This window comes from Erpetoichthys calabaricus, chromosome 9, assembly GCF_900747795.2.
Source record: "Erpetoichthys calabaricus chromosome 9, fErpCal1.3, whole genome shotgun sequence".
NCBI lineage: Eukaryota > Metazoa > Chordata > Cladistia > Polypteriformes > Polypteridae > Erpetoichthys > Erpetoichthys calabaricus.
Genome location: NC_041402.2, coordinates 175,899,162 through 175,911,594, shown reverse-complemented (window position 1 = coordinate 175,911,594; position 12,433 = coordinate 175,899,162). Strand labels below are relative to the sequence as shown.

At 42.2% G+C, this 12,433-nt stretch overlaps 1 protein-coding gene across 1 annotated transcript in view; it reads right to left on the bottom strand.

The window, feature by feature from the left end:
• Positions 1-2,597: 2,597 nt before the first annotated feature.
• LOC114656839 (out at first protein homolog) overlaps positions 2,598-12,433 on the bottom strand; it is a 53,497-nt gene continuing 43,661 nt past the window's right edge. Inside the window, exon 4 of the mRNA XM_051932146.1 lies at positions 2,598-5,931. Coding sequence (XP_051788106.1) covers positions 5,657-5,931 — 275 coding nt within the window. The 3' untranslated portion in view covers positions 2,598-5,656. The remainder of the gene's footprint in view (positions 5,932-12,433) is intronic.

Genomic DNA, 12,433 nt, shown 5'->3' with positions numbered 1-12,433 from the left:
AGAAACAAATCAAAAATTAATTGTATACATTTTCGCTACCAGCAGATGGCAGAAGTGGACCAGGAGACTTCATACTTTGTGCACTTACTGGTTATTTTCAGACTGTTATTGGTTTACATCTTCTATTTGTTATGAATGCTCATGTTAAGGGTTGCCACAGCGGATCATTTTCTTCCATATCTTTCTGTCCTCTGCATCTTGCTCTGTTACACCCATCACCTGCATGTCCTCTCTCACCACATCCATAAACCTCCTCTTCGGCCTTCCTCTTTTTCTCTTCCCTGGAAGCTCTATCCTTAGCATCCTTCTCCCAATATATCCAGCATCTCTCTTCTGCACATGTCCAAACCAACGCAATCTCGCCTCTCTGACTTTGTCTCCCTACCGTCCAACTTGAGCTGACCCTCTAATGTCCTCATTTCTAATCCTGTCCATCCTCGTCACACCCAATGCAAACCCTAGCATCTTTAACTCTGCCACCTCCAGCTCTGTCCCTACATTCCAGATAGATTAACAAAGCTCTTGTCAGTGAAATACTGTGTAATGAATAATTAACACCTGAAGTTTCAGATTATCAAATTTGTAGAGAGGTATTAGGTTAGAGCAGTGAAGAGGATGCCTTTGTCCAATCGAGTGGTAAAGTCTACCTGTATGAGGTCAACTCTATTATTGTGAAGTGAATCTGTGGCGGAGTTTACCAATAGGACTTCAATTCCCAGCAGCCAGCAGGAGTTTGAAGGGGTTGATGGGAAGAAGCCTTCAGTGTGCAATTAATCAGCATCTAGTTGGAGGAATGCATTCATGTGGAGTTACTTTGCTCTTTCACACACATTTATCACAAAAAGCAGATGATCTGCTTGATGGTCAAGTGCAAGGTGTTGTTGCCATTGTTTGAAGAGTGCACATCCTTGTATGATGTGATTCATCTACTTAAGCATATCCTATGTAATAATAATTTTTCCAGCTGATTTTTTTTGTAAACTCACTCAAATTCTTAGGGCTGCTGGCCTAATATTGGGTAGGGTCTCCTTTTGTTCCTTTTTGTGGCATGGATTCCACAACATTTTGGAAACATTCCTTTGAGATTCTGGTCCATGTTGACATGATTACATCACGTGGTTTCTACAGATCTGTCAAGTGCACATTCATGCTGGGAATCCTCCATTCTACCACATCCCAAAGGTGTTCTGTTGGATTGGAAAGGCCACCGAGGATCACTGAGCTCAATGACCTGTTCATGAAGCCAGTTTGAGACAACATTTACTTTGTGACGTGGTGCATGACCATGCTGGAAGTAGCCATCAGAAGACTGGTAAATTTTTACCATGAAGGAATGTGTCCGGTCAGCAGTAATACTCAGATAGACCATGGCATTCAAGCAATGATTGATTGGTGTTAACAGGCCCAAAGTGTGCAAGAAAACATCCACACCACCAAGTCTGGACTGTTGACACAAGACAAGTAGGGTGTATGGATTCATGCTGTCGGTGACCTACCATCTGGGTGTCTCAGCAGAAATCGAGACTTGTCAGATCTGGCTACTTTTTTCCAGTCTTCAATTGTCCAATTTTGGTGAGTCTTCGTCCACTGCAGCCTCAGCTTTCTGTTCTTGGCTGATAGGTGTAGAACCCAATGTGGCCTTCTGCTGTTGTTGCCAACAAGGTTCAACATGTTGTGCATTCCGAGATGTTTCTGCTCACCACATTTGCACAGAGTGGTTATCCGAGTTACTACAGTCTTTCTGTCAGCTTGAGCCAGTCTGACCATTCTCCTCTGACCTCTTTCATCAACAATTCTAGAGACTATTGTGCATGAAAATCCCAGGAGATCGACAGATACATAAATTCTCAAACCAGACCTGTCTGGCACTACCAATCACACCATCATTGAAATCACTGCGTATTTTATGCACTGTGCTGCTGCCACATGATTGGCCGATTAGATAATTGCATTGATAAGCAGGTGTTCCTACTGTTTTGGTCAGTAAGTGTACATTCCACAGTAACAGAGCAAGATCTCAGTGTTCATCTAGCAATAACAGGACCATCTGATTACCATGGGGTATCATTGAAACTGCTCAAAATCCCATAATTTTAGGTATAATAAAGAAAATCATAGGATAATAATAATAATTCTTTGCATTTATATAGCACTTTTCTCTCTACTCAAAGCGCTCAGCAATTGCAGGTTAAAGGCCTTGCTCAAGGGCCCAACAGAGCGGCGTCCCTATTGACATTTATGGGATTCGAACTGGCAACCCTAACCCTAGCCTCAGAGCCACCACCCCGCATTACCTGTATGGCTCCGCCTTATAGTGTGGGGGAACCACACCCCTCCGATGGCATCATTTGTTCATCATTTGTGCATTTCAGAGCAGCTTAGTCCAGTTTAGCACAAACCCCCCGACTGGGCACCAGCAGCTCATCTGAGGGTCCACTCATACATGTCAGGCCAGAGATGTGCCATCAGCTGGTCTAGGTGGCTTGCCTATGCTATTTACTATCGTATATAAAATGGTTCTTCTTTAAGGTACATCAAGTAGGCTCCCTTGTGAGGATTTGCACAATCCACCTACATCACAATGCAAAAGCACCAGCTTGCAGTGCAAAACAATAGCTTTCTTTTTATTCTGGTTATAAATGATATACATATATATTTATATTTTACAAATTACTTCATTCTTTGAAATAAATCTTTTAATATATTTCACAATTTTTTGTACAAAAATAGTTCAGTTTGCAATCTGCTTTGTATCCAAGGCACTTTGCACAAAGGCTGGTGCGAAGAGGCATGTGGGTGGGCAGGGGAAGGCATCCCGTTACTGTTTACCTGTACAATATGGTGGACTGAGTGAGGGAGAAGTCTTAGACATTGACGCTTTTGGGCCTTTATTCTAATCCTCCCTGTGGTGATCCTCTCCTCTATGCAGGCTGACTACAGGCGATGTCCAGATGTGGTGGCAGTGTTGGCATGTACCGCAGATGACAGTAATGTGGTGATCTGCACTGAAGCTCAAATCCATTGTGTGCTTCTGCTCTTCGTCATTTCCTTCCAAGTGAAAGGCACTTTATAGCATTTAAATGGTTACTTACTAAGGCACAATAAGGGCAGCTTTGGTCGGTTATTCTCTACCCCACGGGATCCAGAACAATCCGTATCAGCAGACAGGTTGAGTGAGAACAACACTTCATGATCCTCTTCACCAGAGTGTGAATCAGAAGGCTGAAGTGTTGCTCGTGTATTTGAGAGCGCAGGAGAAAGAGCTAACATTGCATGAAGGCATCTAGGAAGGGGGTCTTATTATGCTGTGAATCATTAGGGGGGCTATAGTTTTCATGAGAACATTAAGAGGTATTTTTGATATGGACACTCATACAAGTTCCCCATCTCCTCCCTTTCAGGAATACATCATGAAATCAAGAAGGTTACAAATTGAGAACAAACACGAGGCTGGTGTGCTGCTTAATGAGACAGCAAACTTGGGGTCTGCTAGTGTGGTGACAGAAGAGAGCGTGAATAGATCAGGACTGTGCAGAGGACGGGCATAAACTGGCAATTGTCACATGAGAACAAGTCAGACCAGATGGACCAAGAGGAAAGGACCTCAAATTGAGACATGACAGATTAAGACCAATGATCAGTTTTGTCATTTGTCCTTTTGAGTATTTCACCCTAAGGGAGAGAGGATTACATTTTTAATATTAATATGAGGGGCGGCCCACATACTTAATGAGGAACTGCAGCGGGGGCATGCTGATGTCAGGAAGGGACAGAGGACTGGATAAACATAAAATAAGGGTGCAAAGGGAGGGGCCAAACATAACAGAAAGGAACATAGCAGGGGTAAAGGATAGGCTGCACATCACAGAATGGGACAAATGAGAGGGCAAAGATCATAGAAAAGAACAAAGTGGGGCAAAGGACAGCTACTGTACCTAACACAAGGGTGGGGGGTACAAACTTGGGGGGGGGGGAACATGAGGAGAGATTAAATGTGAGATATTGCAGGGGTATGCGAGAGACATATTTGCTTTCATCATTTGTCCCTTCTTTACAGTCCAATCTACTCAAGCTGGAGAAGACCACAGCTATAAAGAAAAAATTAGCAGAAGACGTGGCTTCTATACACTTAAGGGTGCAGAGGTGGAACTTTCTGTTGTCACCAGGGAGTAAAAGCAGAGCCAACTATCACAAAGGGAAACAGGGTGGGGCCTACTTCTGTAAAACTAGACCACAGGTGACTTCACTATGCAGCAGACAGGAATGGGGTGGCTAAAGTTATGCAAGAAGATCCTAAGATGAAGCACTGCAGGGGTGTTCAAGACAGGCACTTGCATTCAGTTTCTGTTCCTAGTTTTCAGTATTTCAACCTGTGGCAGCAAAACTGCGTCTATTTAATTAGTACTGTATACACATATATATATACACAGTATTAGTATATATAGAGACGTTTTGATTAGAACTCCACTTTCTTGCAATGCTTCCACCAGGCTGACTGCCGCCTTATTGTATAAGGTATGGACTCCATACTGAATTAGAAAGAAGAAGAGGAGCTTCCTAATATCTTGAGGAAGGAAAGGCTGTGCTAAACATTACACAAGAGTATACTGAAGGGGCCTAAAAAAATGTCCTGTAAACTTACTGAGGGAGCAGATCTGGGGCTTCCTAATGTTATGAGAGAAAAAGAGGAAATGTTACAAATAACAAAAGCGGAAAGAAGTCACTAAATGCATCACGAAGGAGGCAAAGAACGAGAGGAAGGGCCTACATTTGTACAACTGAACTACAGATGAGTTCATGATTTTTGACAAAGGGTGGCTACAGAAAGAGGACGACAGCACAGTGACATGAGTTGTGGAATGGACACTTGCTACCTACATCTCATCATTTGCCCTTCCCTTCATGTAATACAACCTGAACCGTGGAAAATTTATAGTTGCAAAAGTAAAATAATATAGGTGATTATGGGGAAAGGAATATCATTATCAGGGGGATCTGGATGGGTTACATTTATCAAAATTGAGCAAAAGGAGAGGTACATCCATGAGAAGGAGCAGAGAAGAGCCTACATTGTAACATGGGAGAAATGGATAGCTCTACACAAGTCGTCAGAAACTTGAGGAGAACCCCAGTTATGTTAAGTGAAGTGAAGGGGTCAGCATGGCTTGACGAAGTGGAGGAGGTTGGCAAAATTGCATTTTAAATTGCTAGGTGTCTTAACAGTCATGGACAGAGAAGTGGGATCAGCACCCAGTTCCATTTTCCTCGGTTTTCCAAAATGCTACCTTTGTGCTTATTGGCCAACCTTGGATCCTTTAAACTGTAAATTTAAAAAAAAAAAAAAAAAAAAATCAAAAAGAATCCTCAGGTAAAACCAGTTGTTCCCAAAGAGCTGTTACAGATGGCTGATCCTGTTGGCTTGAAGCAGGGATTAAACAAAAAAAAAAAAAAACAGAAATAAGATAATAAAAATAAAATTCCTCACATGTCACCTTTGGGATTTTGGACTTTTGAAAGCCTTGTGGCCAGTTAGCAAAAATAAGTTATTAAAAAAAAAAAAAAAAAAAGTAAAAACACAAGAATGAAAAACAGAGAGACAGATAAAGACAGAGGCACTTCATAAGAATTCACTGCCCACCAGCAGTGAGGGTCAGTCTTAAGTTTCCCCATCCCAGAAGCACAGCTGCTTCTGCGGTACATAATAGTCAAACTGGTAGCCCTTGCGGCAGCTTTTAATTCCACACTTGTACGGGCTGACCTTGCCCGAGTTGTCCCGACTGCGGCAGAACTTGAGGAGACAGGGGTACCATTCTAGTCTTAGGCTGTACTGGCAGGTGCACGGCCTCCAGAGGTCCTCGCTCGCCTGGCAGCTCTGTAGGCCAGGGAAGTCACTGGCCTTTGGTAGGATCTCAAACATGGAGCCATCAGCACCTGTGGAAAGCAGTGACAGGAGAGTCAGAAAGAAAATGGGTGACCATCTGACATTACACACCAACTTACATGTAGGAAAGAAAACAGAGCAGGGGCTTTGAAAATCTAAATTAGGCATCACACATCTTGCCTATGTAGTCAAGAAAGCTCACCAAAAGCTGCACTACTACCTTAGGCAGTTAAGGAAAGCCCGGATGTCTCCATCAATGCTCACCAACCTTTGACTACACAGTGCAGTCCATTCTGATTGGCAGCATTACACCTGGTGTGGCACCTGTTCTGCTGAGGACTACAGTGCAGCAAAGTTGGCATAGAATATCACTGGCACACAGATGCCATTTGTTCAGGACATACTGTATATAAGACCAGAGGCATAGTCAGGGAGGGATTTTGACTTCAGATGCCTCCAAAAATATGTTTTATGACAGTTCAAACGTGTGGTGTGCATTTCAGTTCACTTTACTGATTAGATTATTTGAAATACCTAATTAAACAAATCTATTTAAATGATTCACCCACAATAATAATAAAAAAAATCCTTTACTCCTTAAATGAATAGCAAATTAAGGATTTATTTAATGACATTTTTTATTTTTATTAAATTAAACATACTGGTAATTCAATAAAATACTTGAAAGGACAAAGCATGACAATAAAGTAAAAATGCATAACGTTTTCTTGTGTGACTCGTTCTTGGGTAATGTTCGAGTGATTCAGTTTGTGACTCAGATGAACTTGACTTGTGTGCTCCATTCACAGCTAAATTGACAAGAATAGCAACCCTGTTTGTAGCTCAAAAAGGCGAGAATTGCGCCCACCCCAGGTGCGCAGCTCAAATCAATGAGAATCCCACTCCCGTTCTCGGCTCAATGAGCAAAAGCATTTAATGAGCCATAAAAAGTTTATGCTAAAGTAAAAATTGAAAGCAAATAATTGTTAGAAATTAAAATACTATTTAGGTTTGATTTTGTATGACTAAGTTATTGAATGAACATAAGGACATAAACATTGGTTTAATATCATGTTTGTGCGCTCACCGGCCAATTTATTAGGTATACCTGTTCAACTGCTTGTTAATGCAAATATCTAATCAGCCAATCACATGGCAGTAACTCAATGCATTTCGGCATGTAGACATTGTTGAGACGACCTGCTGAAGTTCAAACAGAATGGGGAAGAAAGGTGATTTAAGTGACTTTGAAGGTGGTGTGGTTGTTGGTGCCCGACGGGCTGGGATTTTCACTCTCAACCATCTTTACTCTTTAAAGACAATGGTCCGAGAAAGGAAAATATCCAGTGACTGGCAGTTGTCTGGGCAAAAATGTCTTATGAATGCCAGAGGAGAATGGCCAGACTGGTTTGAGCTGATAGAGAGGCAACAGTAACTCAAATTAGCACTCGTTACAACCGAGTTGTGCAGAACAGCATCTCTGAACAATCAACACTTTGAACCTTGAAGTAGATGGGTTACAGCAGCAGGAGACCACAGTGGGTGCCACTCCTGTCAGCTAAGAACAGGCAAATGAGAGTACAATGCACATGGGCTCACCAAAATTGAACAACAGAAGATTGGAAAATGGTTGCCTGGTCTGATGAGTTTTGATTTCTGCTGCGACATTTGGATGGTGGGGTCAGAATTTGGCATCAACACCATGAAAGCATGGATCCATCCAATAGACCATCTTTGGGATGTGATGGCTGTGCAGCAGACAAATCTGCAGCCACTGTATGATGCTATCGTGTCAATATGGACCAGAATCCCTGAGGAATGCTTTCAGAACCTTGCTGAATCTGTGCCATGAAGAACTACAGCAGTTCTGAAGGAAAAAGGGGGTCCAATCTGGTACTAGCAAAGGTGTACCTAATAAAGTGGCTGGTGAGCATATATTGTGTTTAAAACAATTGTAATAATTAATTGTACAAAATAATTAAAACATTCTTATATAAATGTGTTGTTAATGTATTGTACCTATATGATGCAACAAGAGAACGATCAATGATAGTTCTTGTTTGTCGATAATGATTTAGTTCTAACTACTAAGAATCATAAATGAAGGGAATGAAAATCAAGAATCAGGCAGGACTTGCACTTGCGTTTTAAACATTTAAACAAAAGAAGCCAACAGTTTCACGCATGCACTTTAACACTCCTGTTGAGTTTTTCTGAATTGTACTCATGAACTGATTCAAGGATCCACTGAAAAAAGTTGTTCAAGAAAAAGAAGAAGTTGCCCATCACTAATTCCAACTGTTAGATCATTAATAGATTTAGGGTTCACATACAGTACCTTCTAATCTGTCTTGAAATTAACTCCTGGCTCCACCGCTCTAGAAGACACCCTGGATTAGAAAGGCCTTGTGTGTTATTAAAGACCCTCTGCTATCCTGCAGTCACTTTTCTCCCTCATCCATTCAGGGCCATTAGCACTCAGACCACTAGATTTTATCTTTAGGTCACCGTGGCTCAAACTAACCAACGACTGCATCAGTGAACATGATATGGGTTCTTGTATCTATTGCTATAGTCTTTAGTGACTACTACTTCTTCTTTCGGCTGCTCCTGTTAGGGGTTGCCAAGTGGATCATCTTCTTCCATATCTTTCTGTCCTCTCCATCTTGTTCTGTTACACCCATCACTTGCATGTCCTCTTCTCAGCACATTCATAAACCTTCTCTTAGGCCTTCCTCTTTTCCTCTTCCCTGGCAGCTCTATCCTCATCATTCTTCTCCCAATATACTCGGCATCTCTCCTCTCTCCATCATATCTGCTAACTCTCTCCTCTTACCAGTCATACTGCCAACATTCAAAGTTCCTACCCTCAGTTCCACTCCCTTTACTTTCCTCCTCTCTTCCTGCCTCCGGACTTGTCTCCTCCCTCTTCTTCTCCTTTGGCCAACAGTAGCCCAATTTTTGCCAGCACCCTGTTGGCTAACAGTACTGGGGGCAGTCATTGTTAACCTGGGGCTCGACCGATCTGGTATGGAAATTTGTATTATTGTCCGCATATTGATTTGCCAAAATTTTACATCGGATGCCCTTCCTGACATAACCCTCCCCATTTATCCGGGCTTGGGACCGGCATGAAAAAACACACTGGTTTGTGCATCCCCTGTGGTCTTTAGTGTATGATGTTGTATTCATTGTCTGTTGTTGGCATTGCATAATGTAAGTCATGAAAGGAAGATATGGACACACGACAAACTTGAGCAATCACCAGGTAGAGCAGCAGCAGTAACACCACTAAAAGGAATAATGCTTCAACATGGGTTTGTGGTTGCTGTAAAACCACTATTTTATTTAGTATTCATTTTCCTTTCCTCATTTTCAACCAGATTACAGGTTTTGTGAATCACCAGTACCACTCCTCCGCTTTCCTTGCCAATCACTCTTTTCTTTTACATAGTGCCATGATCTTGATAGCAGAACATGCTACATTTAACCACAGTGCCAGTGGCCCTTTTGAGCCAATCTGAGTTAGTCAGACTTCATGGTAACCTTAGGAGTAGTTCAAGTAGAGACCTCCAGGGGGCAGCACAACACAGAGGCTGGAGAGGGCCTTTGTTTACTCACTGGCTCTGAAAAGTCAAGTTTACTGAGAGCCCTGCTGGTAAAGACACCCTTAGACCTGCTCAGCTTGGCTGTCAAGAATTTCCAAGCATAAAAAGGGACTTTCTAAAGCAATGCCTCCTCAGAAAAGAAAAACACACCTGCCATTCAGCTAGGTATCTATACAAATAATCAGCAAGGAATTTCTTACACACATGTTGACAGATAATAGTCGGAAACGAACACACAGAAAAGTGCACATGCTGGGAACAGACGGACAGGCAGATGTGCAGATACACACACATTAAATCACAATGGAGACAGACAGGCACACGAGCATACGTACAGGAACAATGGAGACAGACTACAGGCTTAAGTCACACATGCAGTCATGACACAGGTCAACACACACCAAATCACAATGGATATAGACAGACCAACATACATTCACTGTGAAGACAAACTGGCAGACTTGCAACCACAATTGAAACAGACAGATGGACAGACTATAGATAACGGGCATTACACAAACACGCTGAGTGACAGACATACGGACACACATGCAGTAACATTACAGACACACACAATAACAATGGGGAGAGACTGGCATACATACTGCCACAATGCAGACAGACAGACAACAGATGACAAGAACTGCACAAAACACGTTGAGTGACAGCAGAGAGAGACAGACAGACACACAGTGACAGTGCAGATAAACACCCACACACACCTCAAATCACAACGAAGACAAACTGTCATGCACATAGCCAGAATGGAGACTGATAGACAGACAGACTACAGATAACAGGCACTGCACAAACATGCAGAGTAACAGACTGACACACAAACCAAACTACAATGGAGACAGACTGGCATACATACATCCACAATTGAGACAGACGGATGGACAGACTACAGAAGACGAGCAGACGCACATAAATGTTTTAACTCCAACTTAAAAGTGTAAGAAACGTTCACAGATACTAAGAGCTACATTAATGTTACACACTTAGGCAGACAGACAGATTGAAACACACACATGCATTAACAAAGAGAGCTGCTCTGATACACACACACACACAAACACACACACACACACTTAGACTGACAGAATACAGTGCAGTCACAGACACTAAAAACACACATGCAGACAGGCAGACTAAAAGAGACACAGTCTGTTAAGACAGAATAAATGACAGACACACACCCATGGGGGCAGACACCTGTAATCACACACACACACACACCCTTAATGCAAACATGGAGACTAACAGACACAGAGCTACAAACACACACATACACACAAATGGAGGTGAACACACAAGTGGACATACTATGCCTGTGAAGTGTATGAGTCCATCAACCAGGTGCCCAGATGCTTATAGGGACAAAGATCATCAGGAGCAGAGACAAAGCAATCAAACACCCACCAACAAGACACACACACACACTATATATATTAATTATATATATATATATATATATATACACACACACACACACACACACGCACACACGCATACATACATACAGTATACATACAATTATTTATATGCACACACATACACAGTATATATAACAGCATGTTCACAAACACAATATACACAAACAAGACGACAGAAATTCTTAACTCGGTTGCAATGAGAGCTGATCATCAAGTTTGGGCAGAACAAGACAGAAATGTGCAGCCACACAAAGACAACATTGGCGTCACACGTACACAGAGAGCTACAAATATCCCCTCTGCAGACAGACAGTCATAGCAAAGCTATAAACGCACACAAACACACAGAGATGAACACTCAAATGGACAGATGGGGTACACAATGTGAATGAGCCCAACAACCAGGTGGCCAGAGATGCTGATAGCCACAATGATAATCAGGAGCATAAACAGGCAAAGAACCTCAGACACATGGAATAAACGACCAAGTAGTGTGGTGGACAGCAGGACTTTAACATGGCATTGAGATCTGAAGGTCTCTATTTTGGACAATCTCAATGAATAGGATTGATGAGCTTTGTAGGGTTGATAGGCAAGTTCTCATATTAATTGTTCTAATGTTTATGCCCTCACAAAGACAGAGGGGCAACCATACACACAAACATGGATGTAAACACAACACAGACAACCAAAACAACACAAACTTTTAACATCTTGCCTGAAGAAGGGGCCTGAGTTGCCTCGAAAGCTTGCATATTGTAATCTTTCTAGTTAGCCAATAAAAGGTGTCATTTTGCTTGGCTTTTCTCTAAACTCTGATTCAATGAAAGGAAAGTCAGAGTGTGAAGAGCTACAGAGAGACACCCTGACACATACAAAGCTACAACCATCCTCTGCAAAGGACGAGACAGACAGATAAAAGTGCAGAGCTACAAAACAGACAGATACGGAGGTGGACAGACTGTGTTTAAAAAGACACTGACATGTGGAATAAATGACCAAGTAGTGTGGTGGAGTGTAGGACTTTAGGAAGGACCTTCAAACACTGACTTGAGGTTATTTTGGAGAATGTTGGTGGACAGGATGGATGTGCTTGTTGGGTTGAATGGCCTGTTCACATCACAATTGTTCTAATGTTCAGCCCTCACTCACACCTATACCAACATGGATTCAACATAACACAGACAATCAAGACAACACAAACTGTTAACTGAGAAACAATAAGACACTCATGGAGAGCAGCAGAGAGACAGACAGACACAAATGTGCAGCAACACACACAAAGCTACAACCATCCTCTAGAAAGGAGACGGACAGGTGATGGTGCAGAGCTACGAACACACTCCACTCTCAGAAAGACAGACAAACAGTGCAGTCTCTCTCTCTCTCTCTCTCTCACACACACACACACACTCTTAACAAAAACACAATAATTGACAAAAGCTTTTAGATTTGGAGAGCCACAATGCCTGACACACAAGGCACATGTAGATACAAATACAGACAAC